The 18,866-nt window shown below is 43.0% G+C and overlaps 2 protein-coding genes across 6 annotated transcripts in view; both read left to right on the top strand.

Moving 5' to 3' along the window:
* Nucleotides 1-1,735: 1,735 nt before the first annotated feature.
* Nucleotides 1,736-15,580, top strand: wdr81 (WD repeat domain 81). Of its 2 annotated transcripts, none has more exons than XM_054597243.1 (12): nt 1,736-2,011; nt 2,754-3,261; nt 4,161-7,723; nt 7,818-7,925; nt 8,055-8,254; nt 8,389-8,570; nt 8,800-8,965; nt 9,275-9,440; nt 9,577-10,389; nt 10,544-10,689; nt 10,825-11,007; nt 13,740-15,580. In XM_054597243.1, exons 2-12 carry the CDS (start codon nt 2,900-2,902, stop codon nt 14,064-14,066), a joined length of 6,216 nt encoding a protein of 2,071 aa, XP_054453218.1. In that variant the 5' UTR covers nt 1,736-2,011; nt 2,754-2,899; the 3' UTR covers nt 14,067-15,580. The 2 variants fall into 2 exon arrangements, with proteins under 2 accessions (XP_054453218.1, XP_054453227.1); XM_054597252.1 differs by lacking the exon at nt 1,736-2,011 and adding an exon at nt 2,097-2,118.
* An 87-nt stretch (nt 15,581-15,667) lies between these two features.
* serpinf2b (serpin peptidase inhibitor, clade F (alpha-2 antiplasmin, pigment epithelium derived factor), member 2b) overlaps nt 15,668-18,866 on the top strand; it is a 3,884-nt gene continuing 685 nt past the window's right edge. Inside the window, exons 1-9 of one of the 4 annotated variants that reach the window (XM_054597647.1) lie at nt 15,988-16,330; nt 16,752-16,838; nt 16,960-17,016; nt 17,126-17,200; nt 17,313-17,598; nt 17,773-17,916; nt 18,018-18,206; nt 18,400-18,542; nt 18,682-18,866. The exon at nt 18,682-18,866 is cut by the window's right edge and continues 20 nt beyond it. In XM_054597647.1, the coding sequence (XP_054453622.1) occupies nt 16,963-17,016; nt 17,126-17,200; nt 17,313-17,598; nt 17,773-17,916; nt 18,018-18,206; nt 18,400-18,542; nt 18,682-18,866 (1,076 nt within the window). In that variant the 5' untranslated portion in view covers nt 15,988-16,330; nt 16,752-16,838; nt 16,960-16,962. Of the gene's footprint in view, nt 15,758-15,987; nt 16,331-16,739; nt 16,839-16,959; nt 17,017-17,125; nt 17,201-17,312; nt 17,599-17,772; nt 17,917-18,017; nt 18,207-18,399; nt 18,543-18,681 lie in introns of those variants that run through there. The other 3 variants (XM_054597631.1, XM_054597656.1, XM_054597639.1) reach the window with 3 other exon arrangements.

Here is an 18,866-nt window from a genome sequence, read left to right as displayed (position 1 = left end):
ATAGACTGATTTTTAGGTTGGTGGTTCAAACCCCTCTACCGGCAACATGCCGAGGTGTCCTTGAGCAAGACACCTAACCCCAAGTTGCTCCCCAGGCGCTTCATTGCAGCCCACTGCTTAAATGCAGAGAAATAATTTCCCCATTGTGGGACTAAGAAAGGCTTAATTATTATTATTATTATTATTAAACAATAACTGCCCTTATTCTGTCCCTTTGCTTTATCAATTGTTTGTCAATTGATTTGCTTAAGGTTACCAGCCAAAATAAGCTTTCAAAACATAAATATACATAGAATATATGCATACGTTTCAAAATGCTGTTTGAAACGTTCAAATCAAGTTTATTTAAAAAGTAAGATTAGTTGACCTACAAGAGTGCTTTTCCAAATGCTGACAACAAAAGTAGATCATTGTACAATGAGAAGCATATGTCAATGATAGTCAAAGGTTCGTATTTATTAAATCACATCCATGTCCGATTTGCAACTGCAAACATAACGTATAACTCACCTTCAAGCGTATTCATAACCATCTCAGAGAAAATATTAAAATTTAAATATCAACATAACATTTTCCAAAAAACAATAAATTCCTGTATATGACACTGTATTCTCTTCTAATAAGCAGACCATAGTAACACATTCATTCTATTCAGTCTCTGATGAAGCCTGTTTCACATTTATGTTAAATAAAGTGTCTAATTTGTAAATCACTGCAAATTGTCAGATTTGGACTTTGTGGGGAAAAAACAAGTCAGTATAATAGTAATGTCAAAGAGGAATCAGGCATGCACATTAAACATAATGTGGTAGAAAGCCTGAATCTACAAACAATATGTCTGGACAACACTGCTGAAGGATTTATATATGAAATTACAGACATAGCGCCACCTTGTGGAGATGCCTCTGACTACATCCCAGTCAGGTATTACAAAGCAACTTTTTATTTAAAACGAAAACAAAAGAGACTTTGTGACCTTGAAGTATTGTCAATTTGGGAAATGGTCTATGATGGGCTGTTTTTGAAAAAAGGGTAAGATCAGTTCAAGGGACCTTAAAAACCAGAAAATGACCAGCAAACTATGGTTTTATCGTTTCATTTATTACATTGGCTCCTCTAGTTTGCCAGAGGGATGGGCTATATTGCAGCCCTTTACTTATTATGTTGCTTTAAAGGTATTATTCAATAAAAAATAATAAAATCACCAACACAGATACATCTCTTTTACCACTGTGGTTGTCACAATATCGGTGGCACAGTTGACCGTCTACTTTCTCTCTATCAAAAAAACACAACAATAAGTTTTGATATTAATCAAAAGTTATTTGCGGTTCTTTGGAGAATAGGCCCTGAGGAGAAAACAGGAGATCTGCATTCAATTCAACACAGAGTGGGTACCATTGTGAGAAGTAGGAGAGGAAACTGTTGAGCATGTACTTGCTAGTTGCAGAACATTGCAGAGAAAAAAGGACATGATGATAGAAATGAAAAGATTAGGACTAACAAGAGCAGGATTAAAGAGCATACTGGAGAGTGGTGGAAGATGACTTGGCAGAAGATTTTGGCCATTTTTTTTTTTTTAAAGGAGAACAGGGCTGATGGGAAACATCTGACAAACTGAACACTGCAGTAGCTGAATGTCTCCAGAGGGTGGCAGTAATGCAACACTAAGGATAGCAGCTGCCTTTATACGCCCAAGAAGAAGAGGCGCTGTCTTTCAGCCTCAGCAGCGGTAATCACGTGAGATGGGGCTGGTGTTGTGTCACGTGAGGTGTCTCTTCTTGAACATGGCTACAGCTATAGCACAGGACAAAACATCCTCTGATTGACTGCCGCCTGTCTGCTGACACGCATCGCTGAACATCAGTAAAACATGGTGGGAGTAAACGTGGGCCCGCCGTGTGTGCTCGTTCCATACCGTTACCGTAGCAACCGCTCGTCACGTGTGAAGCCGGTGCTGCATCGTTAGCTTAAACGCTAGCTAGCTGTCAACTGCTACAAGTGGTGAGAGGTGAGCTAACGTGCTACACAGTGAATGCGGTTGTTCTGTCATTTCATTGGAGTTACGTGTACCGTGTGGAGCTGCTCTCCGTTTAGCTTCATGTCATTGATCTAACGGTAAAGGAAGTCCTTTAGCTTGCTTGAGTGAAGGTATCGTAGCGTTAGCCGCCATGTTAAGCTAGCGTCAAGTGGACGTTACTTCCCCAATAGTCTTCTCTCTGAAGCTCCCGACTTCATTACGGTATATAACGCGAAAGAGGTTGGCATTAGTTAGCTAAATCACATTAACATGCGTCGTTTGAAGCTCACACTATGTTTCAGTTTCGGTTTAAATGTGGCTTTGTTGTTTTTGGATGGTATCTCTTCCAGACAGTTAACAGCCTAGTTAACCAAATCTGTGCAAACTATTTTTCTGTAGTCTGTTTGATTGTTATAGTTACAGTTTAACTAACTATACCTGAGACTTTCTGGTAAACTTGTCACCAGGGTTCACTGTTAGTGAGATGTGCTGATAAAGCGGAAGCAGGAGGCAGTCACGTGAGCAGAGCTGAACTCAGGAGACTTCAGGGACTTACAAGAAGTGGTGTGCAATCACCAACATCACATCAGTCCTCTATTGCAGCAAGCAACCTACTTCTCTCTTCTGTCGAAAACAATCCGTCTTCACAGCGTTGCAAAGCCATCTTACTGTGAAAGCACTGTAAAAGAAGCTAATCTAATTGTCCCTTTATGCTTTTTCTGTTATTCCTCAGAGGGACTGGTATAGGAGGAGATTAGGTCTGCCCCTGATGACCTTGATATCATCCTTCATGAATGTCTGAAAGGCGGCGTTTTGGGAGACAGCAAGGCATATGCAGCAGGGCATTGTGCGACTGTTAACAAGCATCGGAGACTCACCATGGATTGGCTGATGCATGCTGTTGAGAAAGACTTGGGGGTTGACCGGCGGCAGCAGGGCCCAGGTGCCCGTCCCAGGGAGCTCATTGCCCTCGTTCCTACGCGCTGGGTGATGGGTCTGAGGGAGAGGAGGATCATGCGCTGTGCCCGCTTTGACAGTGTCAGTGAGCCTGAAATTCGCACCTACCTTCAGTGTTCCCAGGCAAAGTTGCCTCCTGGCTGGACACGAGTGTGCATCCAGGGTCTGAGGAAAAGCAAGCTGAGCTACGGATTGGCCAGAGACCCATGCCATCAACAGATGGAGTGCACGTCACAAGACTCTTATGTCAAAACCATGCAGTATGTGTCGCAACATAATGTCAGGTACGATACACACTTTGATTTTTATTTTTATCTATTTTGTAAAATGTGGCTATGCATGTCAGCATACAATTGTGCTAAAACTTAAAGAAAAATATCCCTTTTTAAAGAAGAGAAGCCGTTTAAATGACATTGACTGTAATTTGTGAACATTAATAAAATTAAGAACTTAAAAGAAGCTTTTCTGTAATGATATTAGGTAGAGCTGAAACAATTACTTAATTGGTAAAATGATTGGCAGATCTTTAATCTGCATATTTTTGATAAGTGATACATTGTTTTTAAGTCATTTATCTAGCATTTGTCCATTTATATTTTAGTTTTAGCATATTATTTAGTATAAAATATATCAATTTACTACCCTTGTGTTTTGCACTGTTCAGGCATAATACAAAATTTAGAGACGTGACATTTTACATGGGACATATGCGAGGCAGTTTTTACTAATTTCTTACATTTTATAGGAAATGATTGATCAAAAAATAATGATGAAATTAATCAAAAGTTGTGACCCTAATATCAGGGTACCTAGAAGTTCACTTTAATTGACTTGGCTTGTGGAGTATTTTAGTGTTTGCGTTTGTGCCGGCTTGTTTTTGTATTTAAAAGAGCTTTATTTAATTGCATTGCTACCTCGTACACTTTGAATGACATTAGGCGGTTCACTCTTGCTTTTAGTTTTGTAAGGTTCCTATAGTCAGAAAGTCAAACTTAACTATTTACCTTGTTAAATTAATTCTCATGATAAATGTCTTGTTTGCAGTGAATTTAAAGTTAACACGTTTGATATTTAAGTTTAAGATATTGAAATGGGAATGATAAATGCAGTCATTTGGTTGGATACGTTTGAGATTTAAACTTAATCTCAACCTCAAGCCTTTTGTCTTATTTCTATTTTTCAGGAATCTGTGGCGTGACGCTCATTCCAAACTTGTGCAACCATATTCAGGAGCCAATGAGCAGATGCATGTTGCAGCTGTAGATGCAGTGCGTCAGGCTTTGCAGAAGCTCTTCAATTCCACATTCATCTCAGCTGACAAAATGTCACCATCTCTTTCTCCAGCAAGAGAGAAAGAGAAAGAAAACTACTTGCCATCAAGTTCATCTTTCTTTTCCAAGTCCCAGTCAGACCAGCTGTGTCCCAACGTTCTGCCTGCAGATTGTCTGCTGGAGACAGCAGAGATGCTCTATGTTATTCTACCTTATACTCAGTATTCACTCCATGATATTGTCTCCTTCAGCCCAGCCAAGCTCGCTAACAGCCATGCCAAAGTATTGTTCATTCTCTACCAGTTACTAATAGCCCTGCAGGGATGTCATGCAGCAGGTCTGTCTTGTGGAGAGCTCTCCATGCAGGACATAGCTGTAGATGAGCAGCTCTGCACTCGTCTCAAGCTCAACCTAGCCCATTATGAGGAACTGGGGCCAGAAGGGGATGCAAACAGCGATTTTATTGGCAGACAAGTGCCAAAAAGTGCCCTGCCAAGGAACAAGTCATGTGTGAGCCAAGAAAACAAAAGACTTTGCAAAGACTGCTTTGATGAGCTTAAGAAGTTGGTTCTGGACTGGGTCCATGGACGAGTCAGCAACTTCCGCTACTTGATGGAACTGAACAGGTTAGCAGGACGGCGAGAAGGAGACCCTAATTATCACCCAGTGCTGCCTTGGGTGGTTGATTTCACTGTGCCATTTGGAAAATTCCGAGACCTCAGGAGGTCGAAGTTCAGGCTCAACAAAGGGGATAAGCAGCTGGACTTCACATATGAGATGACCAAAGAGGCTTTAGCCGCTGCAGCGGCTAATGGGGTTGGTGTAGGTGGTGTAGGTGGGGACCTTGGTGGATCTGTAGGAGCTGGTGGTGCTGGACCCTCAGACCATCTCCATGTACCTCATCACATATCTGATGTGCTCTCAGACATAACCTACTATGTCTACAAAGCGCGACAAACACCCAAGTCAGTGTTGTGCAGCCATGTCAGATCCCAGTGGGAGCCGAATGAATACCCAGCCAGCATGGAGCGCATGCAGAGCTGGACCCCTGATGAGTGCATTCCAGAGTTCTACACAGATCCCTCCATTTTCCGCTCAATCCACCCCGACATGCCCGACCTGGATGTGCCTTCCTGGTGTAAGTCGTGCGAGGAGTTCATTGAGATCCATCGGCGCCTTCTGGAGAGCAGAGAAGTGTCCCAACACTTGCACCACTGGATAGATCTCACATTTGGCTATAAGCTGTCTGGTAAAGAAGCTGTCAAGGCCAAGAACGTGTGCCTGCACCTGGTGGACAACCACACCAATCTGACTACCTATGGTGTAGTTCAGCTATTTGACCAGCCCCACCCGCCACGCTTGTCTCCTTCCCAGTACGCCCCAGCAGAACCTCCTATCCTTGGCCTTGCAGCTCTTAACGTGCCTTCGCTACACATTCCTCAAGTCAACACCGTGGCTGACACCGTGGATGGAAGGGTGCCAGAGTCAACAGGGTGTGAGACCAGTGGCTGGACCATGGTAGACAGAGATGAAGAGCTTGAACAAGGTATGGAAGCTCTGGACTCATTAGCGTCCAGTGGCTCATCCGGCTCTGCTTCCTGCTCTGTGCCGATGCCAAGCACCAGCACGGCGGGAGGAAAGATGGGAGGAGAGCACACAGCACTTATTGTATCGCAGTCCCCGAGTTCATTCCCTGGCGAGTTTGCAAGCGGCTTAGGCCCTGGTTTACGCAGTGCCATGTTACAAAGAGGAGGGCCAACGAACAAAAAACATGTGGAGGGGACTGTGACCGCCGCCACCAATGCGGAGGAAATCAAGATCCTCCTCCCTGAAGGCTTCAACCCACTGCAGCCTTTGGAAGAGCTGGAGAAGTTGAACAATTTCCTGGTGAAGAGCCTGAAGGCTGAAGTGGGGCACCCTGAAGGATCTACTGACTGCACGAGAGACAGTGGCATAATTGAATCTCTCCCCTCTCTTACAAAGCTCTATCAAAGAGACATGCAGGCCTTTGGCGTTCTCATCGCTGAGATATTCTACCCCTCTAAACTGAGAGGACTGAAACCAGGCACCCCCCTGAGACAGCGTTTCCAAGCTGTTATGAAGCTATGCTCTGCCAGCCTCCGTGATGTGCCACTGTCTTTGCATTATGCTCTTGAGACGCTGCTGCTAATAGAGAAGCACTCTGGAATAGCACATCGAGAAGTACCAGATTGCCCCCGTCCACTCCTTTTCAAATATGAACCCATCTGTGGTGGTCTCCCTCCCCCAAACCCCTGGCAGTTATTGAACTCCATCATCTCGCCTTTTCCTTTCCCTTCCTATTTTGCAGGACTTCACCGTTTTATCTTTTCCTACCAAAGCAAGACGGAGACCACATGCAGTCTTCAGGGAAGAGATGTTGTCTTTCACCTGTGGCAGCAGCTCGAGACGCTGTTGCGGGGTACCATCACAGCCGAGGGTCTCGAGATTCTCTTGCCCTTCATTCTAGCCCTCATGCTGGAGGAGTCCACCGCCGTCTATGCTGCCTGGTACCTTTTCGAGCCCATCTCTCGAGTACTGGGTCCCCGAAATGCAAACAAGTACTTACTGAAGCCCCTGATCAACGTTTATGAAAACCCTCACTGCCTGCGTGGACGTTTCTATCTCTACACAGACTGTTTCATCATGCAGCTGATAGTGAGGCTCGGCCTGCAGGCCTTTTTGTCCAGCCTACTCCCCCATGTGCTGCAGGTCATCACCGGCTTTGAGAGCTCCTTCTCAGGCTCGAGCGGGGAGGCTGGCAAAGGGCTGAGGGGTGGCACATGTAATCTTGGAGAGGAAGAGGAAGAAGACTTTCAGTGTGGCGAGGTGGGACCATCTTCTGGTTCTGTCAGCGGGAATATGGGAGCTGGCAGTGGTGCCAGTGGAGGTGTCGGGGGGGTGGGAGAGACCGGGATGGTTGATTACTCCTCTGGCATCAGTCTCAATGACCAAGTGTTTCTGTCAGAGGCGGAGGACTTTCAGAATGGGTTCTATGTCAACAGTGGAGCAGGGGTGGCTGCTGGGAAACAGCAGAGCCAGAACTCTGCAGCCAAGGACCAAGACCAGGAGTCTCTAAGTGTGGGGAAACTAAGCGACAAAAGCAGCACAAGTGAGCTCTCACTGGGTGATGGAGACTCAATGCGGGATCGAGCCAGTCTCAAATCAGCTGACAGTAGCCAGGACTTGAAACACGCTAGTGAGGGAGAGGAGGGAGGAGAGCTGGAGGAAGACGAGGTGACTGAGACTAATGGGGGTCAAGACGACTCTACTGCTGCCAACCTGGAGCTCACTCTCTCTGGTTGCACAGAAGCTTCCGGAGCCACAGTTGCCACTCTAGACGGTGAGTTCGTGAACGGAATGGCGCTGGAAGAGAAAGGCATTGTGGGAGAGCAGGAGGAGGAGGACCATGATGCATCTGACGAGTCTGGGGAGAAAGAGCAAAAGATTCTTCTAGGTGAGGGAATGATTAAAGTTTATGTAAATGATTAGTTTATTTACTGATATTTTACTGATAATTCTAATGATCCTATTCATCCCTCCACACACAGATACAGTCTGCAAAACAGTTCGCTGGCTGTCGGCAAAGCTCGGACCAACAGTGACGTCTCGATACGTCGCCAGAAATTTGCTGCGATTGCTCACAAATTGTTACATTGGTACGTTAATGCATAACATTAAAAAAAAGTTGAATTGCCTCATTAACGTTTTTATATTTTTGCAATATTGAGAAAAGCCAAGAGACTGACTGCTCGACCCATTTACCGTATTGTGTTCTCTGCCTGTAGGGCTCGACAAACACCAGTTTGTGGCCATTGCATCTGAGGACAGCAGTCTGGAGAGCGTGGGAATGGGAAGCGTGTATGAGAAGAAAGCGGTTGTTGGTGACCAGACAGCCGGACCTGTGTTGGACTGTCTCATCTACATAGCTCAACTTTATGGAGAGCCTGTACTAACTTACCAGTACCTGCCTTATATAGGATATCTGGTAAGTCAAATGTACAAAAACACACAAAAAAAGCCTCCTTTGGCTCATTAAGCTTGATTGTTTTGGGGGTTTTTGTGCAAAAAAGACATCAAAAGACTTCTTCAAAGTAAAGTAACAAATTTGTATGTTTCCAGGTTTCTCCACCTTCTTCGCAGCGTCTTAACACGCGTAAGGAGGCCAGTCTGCTTGGAGCGGTTGCACTTACTCAGAAGATCATTGTCTTTCTCTCTGATACCACTCTAATGGACATGCTTATGAAGATCAACCAGGATGTTCTCCTCCCACTACTGGACTTGCTCACCACCCCCCGCATGGGGTAAATAGCACACATTAAACCATGCACATACTCTTGATTTATGTTGAGGTACTCATGATAGTATTCAAATATTCAAACACAGCATTTTCAAATAGAACATTGCAAACATTCTGCTTTTTATTGAAAGGACTGTTCATGTTTTGTGTTTAATTAGAGTATAATTAGAATAACGCTACAATAGATCTGTCATTAGTCCTCTGCTTGGTTGTACCCATTGTGCTGTACTCAGGTTCCCCAGCGGGGTGCAGACACGCACTGCCGTCTGTCTCAAGACACTCAGCCTGATGGCTCTCATCTGTCTGCGCATCGGGAGGGAGATGGTGCAACAGCATATGGCTGACACTCTGCGGCGGTTCTTTGCCGTTTTCTCTCTGCTGCATTTTCTGCAGCCCCAGGTATGCGCATCACGACTGACGAGACTGACAACCGTAATGTCAAGTTATTTTCTAGAAACGCTTTCAACAAGCACATCTGAGCTGTACAAAAAAAATGACGGAAAGGCAGATAAAAATAATAACGAGACAGAAACTTTGAATACAATCTGACAGACGGAGGGAGAGAAAAAGAAAATATGCATGTGTGAGCATGGCAGCATGGTTGTTCTCGTTTCATCAGATCATTTAGAAGTTTCTTCATGTAGTTATGTTTTTTGAAAACAGAATTGGAAATTCACAGATGTGGTGATTGTCTCATTTATAATGTAGCTGGACAGCGCCCCTCGCAGAGTTGTGGGAGAAGTCACGGTTGTGGACGTCATCACACCTGAAGAGACAAATGTGACTTATGAGTTGGGGGTGTTGGAGGAGCTACAGACTGTATTTAACCCTGAGATGGCCCATGCCTCCTACATCCCCTTCTACTGTCTCATAGGTAGGAAACACCTCATCTTGTGCCAAATTAATAATGTCATATCCAGCAGGAGGAAGGAAGTATATTCTGTGCTATAACCAAATATATTTTTACACTTCAAGTTATATAAATTAGTGCTGTGTTGTGATTTCTGTAGGTGACATGGCAATTCGGAAACTGATTCCCAACCACGAGCTGGTCTGGCAGTCGGCGCAGTCCTACCACCGGAGTTTGCGTCAGGGGAGCTCAGAGACGTCGAGGGTGGAGCTACCCCCGTCCTCCACGGGTCTCTCCTCTGGTTTTGGCAGAGGCGTTGGTTGCAACCCATTCCCTGCACCGACTAGCTCCACCGCGCTGGGAGACACCCTCCCTGAGTCAGGCACCTTCGGGAGCCACCTGGTAGGAAACCGTATCCAAGTGTCCCGGGACACTGATTATGATAGTAGCCCGAATCTGGGCTTGGCGAACTCTTGGGGACGCTCCAGCCATATCACCCCCACCATCACCTCTGCCTCCAGCTTCACCACTCCATCCGTTGGCACAGCTTCCGTCTCCACCTCCTGGGTGACAGGCCCCACCACAGAGGACAGTGCGCTGAAGCAGGAGCTCCCTCGCAGCGCCCGTTCCCTGCAGGGCAACTGGCTGGCCTACTGGCAGTACGAGATTGGCCTCAACCAGCAGGATCCACATTTTCACTTCCACCAGATACGACTGCAGAGCTTCCTGGGTCACTCGGGCACCACAAAGTGTTTGGCACCTCTGGCGGGAGAGGATTACTTCCTCTCTGGAAGTAAAGACAAGACTGTGAAAATTTGGCCCCTCTATAACCATGGCGATGGAACAAAGGAGGTGGAGCCCAGGGTGACGTATAACGACCATCGAAAGTCAATCTTCTATGTCGGCCAGCTAGAGGCTTCGCAGGAGGTAGTCAGCTGTGATGGAACTGTGCACCTGTGGGACCAGTATACAGGTAAGAGAGACCATGCATTTCTCCTCATGATTAGAACTGTGCATCATAAACTTATATAAAGTTTATAGTTGTTAGTTAGAGGGCGTGAGACACAATTGCGTGGATTGAACTGTACTACTGTGCTGTGCAACGACACTCAATCTGTTTTCCCTAGGTAAACAGATCCGCTCGTATGAAGCCGTGGACGGGAAGAATCCCATCACAGCTGTCACCACCATGCCAGCTCCACACTGCAGTGTTGTGTTTGGCAGTGCAGATTCTATTCTCCGCTTCATCGATCCTCGCAAACCTGGATTGCAGGTAGCAATTTCACTTAGCCAGCTCATTCTGCCATACAACAGTCACCAATTATCAGTGTGTTTTCAACATGGTTAAGATGTCTCCGCAATAGAGTTATTCCAGACTTGACAGTGACAAATTTTCCCGTGTCCCCAGCATGAATTTCGTCTGGCATTCAACAATGTGAGTGCTGGGCTCATCCGCTACCTGGCAGTGAGCCCTTCAGGGCGCACTGTGGCTGCAGGTTTCTCATCTGGCTTCATTGTTCTGCTCGATGCACGCACTGGACTTGTTCTGAAGGGCTGGCCGGCTCATGAGGGAGATATCCTCCAAATGAAGGTAATCGTTTTTTTCTTTACCTTGTGTCTATACTACTGAATGGGGCTGCCTCTGGGTTACGTCTTTGTCAGTAGTCAGTGAATGGCCAATACATATGCGGTCAGCTTTTAGGAAAGATGATCTACCAGTGATGGTAAGACAGATTCCATTAAGGTTCGGCTGTTGACAGCAATAGTTATGTATGCAATGAACAAGTGAAGTGCTTTTGTATTTGGGCATCTTTGCCTTTTTTCTTAAATGGCAGACAGTAAAGAGGAGACAAGAAATTGGGAAGGGAGAGGAAGGATTTCATCCAACAACCTGGCAAGACCTGAAGCGAGGATGTTGCAAATACATGGACAAGCCTGTAGGCCGCAGGACAACCCTGGAGAGCATTTCTTACTACAGGATTCATTTGAAACCGTTATTTCAACTATTTGAGGACATTATGCAAATACTTTTCATGTTTTCCAAATTATAACTACCTGCGGTACTTTATATTAGTTTCAATATATTTGTTAAGGCATTAGTAAATGAAAGCTTTCAGAATAGTATGAAAAATGTGATTGGGCTATGTATAATATTGGCTTTCCCAACGGACTTTCTACAGAAAATGATACTCCGATCAAATAACGGCCACACACTAACCTTTTTTCAACCCTTTGTTTTTCCAACCTACGGGCTGATAGGGTGTAGGATTAACGGTTGTTGAATCAACACGTGGACTGGGTGACGAGGGTGATTCAGTGTGTCACATAAATGGGCGGTCACTCTCTTTGCTGTAGTTCAACTTTGTTTCCTGCCAAATTAACTTGTAGCCAAACAGAAATGAACTGCTTCTCTATAGGGACTGCATTACTTTGTTGAATAACTTGTTGTCAGCATGGTGTGATTTCTGAAACAAGAGGAGGGTTGTATGGGTTTAAGGGGGATCGGTTGATCGGTATACCATCAAATACAACAGGCATATAGGCTTTTACTGTAAGGAAGGTCATTTCTTTCTGTTTATTTGTTGTTTATTTAAGACTTTGTACAAAATGTCAGCTTAGTAGGTTTTGGTGCGTCAAACGGCAGAATCTGGTGGGGTAGTAAATCACAATCAGGCTTTGATGTAAACAGCTGAAACTTTTGGATCAGCCAGTTAATCACTTGTCAATTTTGTTGACCCTTTTTCTCTGAGTAACCCACATTACATCCCCTTCGCCTGACCTAGACATCGACCTCCTGATGGGTCTACACGAGTTTAATGGGTTGTTTTTATGCAGGTTGAGAGCTTGGTGTAAGAGGGGCGTCACTCATAGTGACCCAACCTCACATTAACTGCCCCTGATTTAAAAACAAACATTTTATTAAATGCAATGGGTTTGCAATTGTCTCTTGGAAGAATACTGCTGTTTGCTCTGCATTCAGCTGGTACTTTAGTAGGTGTAGTAAATGTAATCTTAATTTAGTACCATTTACTATGTAAAAACACAAGCATGACATCAGTGTTGTCCCATCAAAATTGCCAGACAATAGTTGTAAGGGCCAGTTGTATTCCTTGACCACATCACATACTCAAGCCAGAAGGTGTGGCTCTACTCCTGGATGATAAATATTCAAAAAGATGTAGCCAAGTGACTTCTATTTTGACATTCCCCATAGGTAGTGATACTAAGTGGTGCAGAGATGGTGAAAGTTGTACCCAGCAGGTCTGTTGTCAACAGTGCGCAAGGATGAGCAAACTTTATTTAACCCCAAATTAGGTCAAGGATTGTATCTCTAGTTTTAAAGGCACAAGTTTAGGCAAATATGGACACAGGTTACTCATTAGAAAGACCACAGTGTTTCTCATCGGCACATTCTTATTACTCAGACTTCCCCCTCAAATTGTAAGTTAATCAACAATTGGCTGTTTTCATATCTATCTGGGAAATTGAAAGCTAATAAACTTTTAAATCTTATTTAAATACATTTTGTATTAAATAAAGATAATCAAAAAAATGTAATTTACTCCCAAATTCAGGTTCTATGTTCGTGGGTACAGGAACACTACTAGTAAGATGATTTTAGTAACTCTAATTAAATCTAAAGAGAGTGGTAGTCAGTCAGTAGCTGTAGACAATATGAGTAAGAAATGGATATAAGTAGTAGGCACGGGACAATATGAAAATTTCCGGTCCGGATTATTCCTGTGAAAATAATTGTGATTTAAGATATTATCCAGATAATCGTCAAACTATGTTTAAAACTCCTAAATGGCGCTAAAACATACTGGAATCGTTTTACCTTGGATTTTTGTTAAGAACCACATATTTGTATTGCTTCACAGATAGAACACACAACCTTTTTCTTAGCAAACTTTTTAATGAAAAGCAAACAATCATAAATCAGTTAATCATAAATCATGAAGAGCTAGACTGTTTTTTCAAGTTACTTGTGAGGATATTCATGATTATCCCAATCATGAAAATCTGCCACAATCAACTTATTGTGAGTATGTCATCCCATCACTAATAAGTAGGCTGTTACCTGATGTGCGCCACATGTTTCTGTTTCAACTTTCTCTACTTTAAAAGTATCCTATTTAGTTAAAATTAAACTTTTCACATATTTTCTTTAATTTCAGTGTATTTAAAAGGACATTGTAATTGCAATGCCTGGTATTTAACCTCAACTCTTGAAAAAGGAGGTTGGAAAACGTAGACTGTCCGTGTTTACTGGGTTATGACATCAACAGTCAGTGACTTCCTTTCTTGTGTTTTACTTTTCAGGCTGCAGAAGGAAACTTGGTGATCAGCTCCTCCACTGACTACACACTCGCCGTGTGGAAAGATATGGAGCACAAGCCTCTTCGCCAGTACAAGTCGCAGTCCGACCCCATCCATGCCTTTGACCTTTACGGTTCCGAGATTGTGACCGGAACAGTGGCTAACAAGATCGGGGTGTACTCCATGGCAGATATCTCCTTGAGTCCTGTGAGCAGCACAAAGCTGAGCTCGGAGAACTTCCGCGGCACCCTGACCAGCCTGGCAGTCCTGCCCACCAAGAGGCTCTTGCTGCTGGGCTCTGAGAACGGGGCCATCCGGTTACTAGCTTAGGGATACTCAATGGCTCGCGGCTTCACTAAACACTCTTAACGTTGACCTTAAAAGTGTCTTATTCCTGAAGACGCCAGATGTCTGAGCTCTCGCTGTCCCCTATCCTGTGCTTGAGGTCAGCTGTAGTGATAGGGCACTTTTCTAAATCGCTTTTTGATGAAGCAGCACAAGTAAAGGCTTTGTACCTAATCTACCGAATCTTGCCACTCTGGCTGTTGGCACCGAATTTGATGATCAAGAGATGTGTGCCACACGGTAAACATTCATTATGTACATTAAATCCATGATTTTTTAAAAAAAAAAGCCTATAGATGTATAGAAAGTATATAATGGCAACTTCATATTTTGACTAGGTCAGTTATTCTGTTCAAAAGAATGAATCAGAAGACGCGCTCAGGAAGGTGGGACCAAACAAGGTTCTTATGTAGTGTTTACACTTTCCAAATAGATGCATTAAAAAAAAAACACCAAAAAAAAAACATTGACCTCAACTTTCATTTCCCTCACTGTTAGAATACATGAGTACCCAAATGCACTGATTAAACTATGCAGTATTTGTAGATCAAATCATCACGTTTGTGTTTTTGCGTTACTCCGTGTTTCATAAGCGTTGTTTCACAGTAGATTGTTTATACGCCATGAACAATAAAAGTACACTCGCTGTTTTGTCGGCTGTCTTGGTGCATCTTCTCAGCGTGGAGGCGCTTTTATTGTCGTCACTTACAAAAAGTCAGTTACTGATGCACAGCCTTTATCCTACTGCACAAGTATGGCCTGAATTGTAACATTTAGATTCTCACTCAGATTTTAAAGATTGAATGTTTTTATCCACTAATAAATTACTTGAAGTTGCTTTGGGATTTTTTTAAACCATGTTAAGAGTTCCTGGGTTTAGCGGTCAGAACCTGTAGCAACGTTACACTGGGAGTGTATCTGAGCAGGTGCCACTTTGACTGGATATGTCAGTTATTAGACGCACCACCTTCTAATTGCTCATTACAAAAGCTAACATAGGAACAGTCAATGCCAAGATAAACTGTTTGTATTTAATCATTTATATGTAACTGCAAATGTATTTGAGAGAAAAGTCGTAATTCAATAAAAATGTTGTTTAATTTGCTCTTTAGTGTGTAATGCAAATGGATATGAAGTAGACATGTATGCCCACAAAACTCTTAATGAATCTATGGAAGTCTTTAAAGGCCATTAGCATACTACAAAGCTCAAAGCTCTCCCTTTGTATGATTTGATCACTTTCATGTCGTAAAACGAGGTTTGCCTACTTTTCTAATTATTTTCCCGAAGGTCAAATTGCTCTGACAAGAATACTACACTTTTTTGATAATTTGTGTTTTTTGTAAGTGAAAGCTCAATGATCATAAAACAACAAACTTTGTTTTGAAAATAAAATTTGTAGTTGCATATTGATAATTGGTTAAGATAGCTCCAAGCATCTCTTTAAATATTTTTGAGAAAAAGTCCTTGAAAACGCTTATTTATTAACTGGATTAATAAAATAAAATTTCTTCCATGTTTTTTTGTTTGTGTTCCAGTTCTGTGTGATTCCCCCTGATTCATTATCACTCACAGCCTTGCTCACAGCTCTTGGCTGAGTCACGAGAGCTTAGATTGGACAAAGTCCCTTCTTTTGTTTGCAGACGGCTGTCATGTGATCGCGGAGAACTCTTTAGGTAACTTTAGCTCAGTGATGAAATGTGACTGAATTGACTGAAAAAGTATTTACTTTCTTAATTTATTTCACTGTCTTGAGTAATTATTTGCCTCAACATGTAGCGTCAGTTTCTAGACTTAGCAGAACAATCATGTGGGTTCTGCGAAGTTGGCAATATATCAACGCCAGAGGTTTCTAGGAAATGTGGGCTTGTGTTCGCCAACATCAAATGAGTACCTGTGGTGTCAGCAAGCTGTATTTGTTTCCCCACGCAGTTGGATTTACCACACTTTTGCAACAAATCTATCATATTTTCTGTCCTAGATTTAGTTGTCATGATATTGTCACCTGCCCATCGATATGCAGAGTAGCTAAGCATCTCGGCCTTCAATATTTAACCCTGGAAGAGTCTCAGTAGCTACATTTACAAACAAATAGAGGCTTAAATGAGGCCCCAATCAATGTAAGTTGATGTTTAACTGTTTGCTGAGCAAGTGCCAATCTTTGACTCTCAGGAATTCTGCCATCCACAGTCATTTAGTTGCTCCTTTTTTGGACTAGGCAGCACAATTCTTTCTAATTTAAATTTAAGGTAAGATCAAACTTATTACAAAAAAATAATTGGAATACTATTGTACATTTGATGACTTGTCGGAATATGCTAAATACTGCTCAGTTATTCATGATTTTCATGTTTGTGTAAGGTCTGCAAAGAGGGATATGGTGCTACACCACTTAATACTTTTGACTTTTTTGTTGAGTTGATATGAATACAGAATGTCTGTAGACACCACAATGCATTGATACTCAAGACAAGTAGATTTTCTGTCCCTCAAAGTAAAAAGCTTATCAGAGTTTTTTTACTAAACAATACATCGGCAGTATTAGGATGTGGTTGTAGACAGCTTGGACATCTGCTGAAAGCACACGTTTTGCGATTTCTATGTGGAAATCTTGGTGCAGTGACTACAAAAACCTTTTGTGTGACTTTCATGCTTTAGATATATTTTTAGATGATCTTGGTTCCTTTCAAAGAGAGGGCAACTAAGTAGAAGTGTTCAAACCTGCAGACAATAAAGCAAAGAAACTAAACACAAAAGGTGAGAGTGTTGCGTTCGATATGATTAAACATGAACCATATATTTGTTGTTTCTGCATAAAAGTGACCAGGCCCTACTTTGTTTTCAGCTAACATAATTTCTCTCTCTGTTACATTTTAAGGACATGGACCTTCGTCTGACACTCCTGTTGGTCTGTCTCTGCAGCCAAAGAGTCACTGTAAAGCACTTATTTTTAACTTTAAAGATCATGCTGGATGATTATAATCTGTGCTGATTATATAACTGTTGCATAGATTGTTGTCTTATGCTAACTTCCTTCTCAACAGAATGCTGAAGTGGCAGAAAATGAGTCAATTCCTTTGGTGCCTCTTATTCCCTTGATGCCCAGCCAACCCATAGAGGTTAGAGGCAAAACAGAGTTTGAAAGTTTTCTTTTCTCCCTGTGTTGTAGTCATTTCACAGTTTGGAAAAATGTTTCCTTGTACTTAACATTTTTACTATTCCTGCCTTTAGAAAATAGAAAATGAAAGTACCCCACAACCAATAAATGCGCATACCACAGAAGCACCTCTACTTGCAACAGCCATAACTAGTATGCCCAACGGGAACTCATCAGAGGAAGAAGAGGATGAAGGATGTCTGTCTGTCGGCCGGAGCCAATTGGCAAAGGAGGCCATCGCTGCAGCCATTCAGAAACTGGGTGTGCAGCTGCTGCAGAACCTGGAGACAACGCCAGAGCAGCCAAATGTCATTATATCTCCTTTGAGCATATCAGTAGCGCTCTCCCAACTGGCTTTGGGTAAGAATATCCTGCTGCAGCATTTACATGACACACTGGACCAAATGCTCTCTTGCTCTCCTCATATATGCAATTACTACATGTGATGAATTGTGTCAGCAACTTGCCCAAGTTTAAAGTCGTCTGGAGACTGTCGCCGTTCTCATCCAGTTATTGCACCTCTCTTTATTACAGGTGCAGTAAATGAGACAAAGGATCTGCTGATGCATCATCTCCATGAAAACACTGTCCCCTGCTACAACCATGCTCTGTATTATGTCTTAGGGCAGCTCAGAAACAATGACCTGCAAATTGCCACACGCATCTTTCTGCGCCAAGGTTACTTCCCAGAAATAGTTTTGCACCCTACTTAAAAGTTTAGACTACACAGCTGCTGTTTGCGGAAACGTTCATTTGTTATTGTTTATTATGTGCTGTAGGGTTCCAGCCAAAGCCAGCCTTTGTCCTTGAATCCCGACGGTTATATGGCTCGGAACCAGCAGTATTGGAGAGCCTGCAGCAGATAAACGACTGGGTAGAGAATGCAACAAACGGAAAGATGACTGACTTCCTGTCTTCTTTACCACCAAATCTGCTCCTCATGCTCATCAATGCTGTCCACTTCAAAGGTGAAATGTCACCATATTCTTGTCATTAGCTTCTTTTCTATAATAAATAATGTTTGTTGAGAATAGTAATTTCCCAAATTAACAGTGGACATAACCAATCAAATCTCCCATGCCTGTACATTTTACTTTTGATAAGCTACTGTATGATTGAATTATGTTGCTGACTAAAACTGAGAAACAATATTACCAACAGGAGAGTGGAAAGCTCGATTTGACCCGCGCTTTACCTCTAGAGGTGTGTTCTACCTTGACGACAAGCGCATGGTTGATGTTGAAGTGATGGAAGACGCCAAACATCCCTTGAGATTATTTTTGGATAATGAACTAGAGGCTCAGGTAAAATACAGTTTTGTTATCTACGGTTTAATGACTGTGCTCAAAATACTCTTGCCTCTTTGCACACAATTTGGAAAGAAACATACATTCCTCACATGACCTCCATTTATTTACGACACCATTTCTTCTTCCTGTGCAGGTAGCGTGCTTCCCATTCCTGAATTCAATGAGCTTGCTGGTGGTCATGCCTATGTCCGGCCAGTTGAATGTGTCTTCACTTTCCGCAAAGCTGAACATCTCGGACTTGTATCGTCGTCTGCCCAGGACGAGAGCTGTTCAAGTTAAATTCCCCAAATTCAAACTGGAGTATGCTCAAGACCTGCA

This window comes from Anoplopoma fimbria, chromosome 1 (assembly GCF_027596085.1).
Source record: "Anoplopoma fimbria isolate UVic2021 breed Golden Eagle Sablefish chromosome 1, Afim_UVic_2022, whole genome shotgun sequence".
In the NCBI taxonomy this organism is placed as follows: domain Eukaryota; kingdom Metazoa; phylum Chordata; class Actinopteri; order Perciformes; family Anoplopomatidae; genus Anoplopoma; species Anoplopoma fimbria.
The sequence above is the reverse complement of the archived record's forward strand: the minus strand, read 5'-3'. Positions and strand labels throughout refer to the sequence as shown.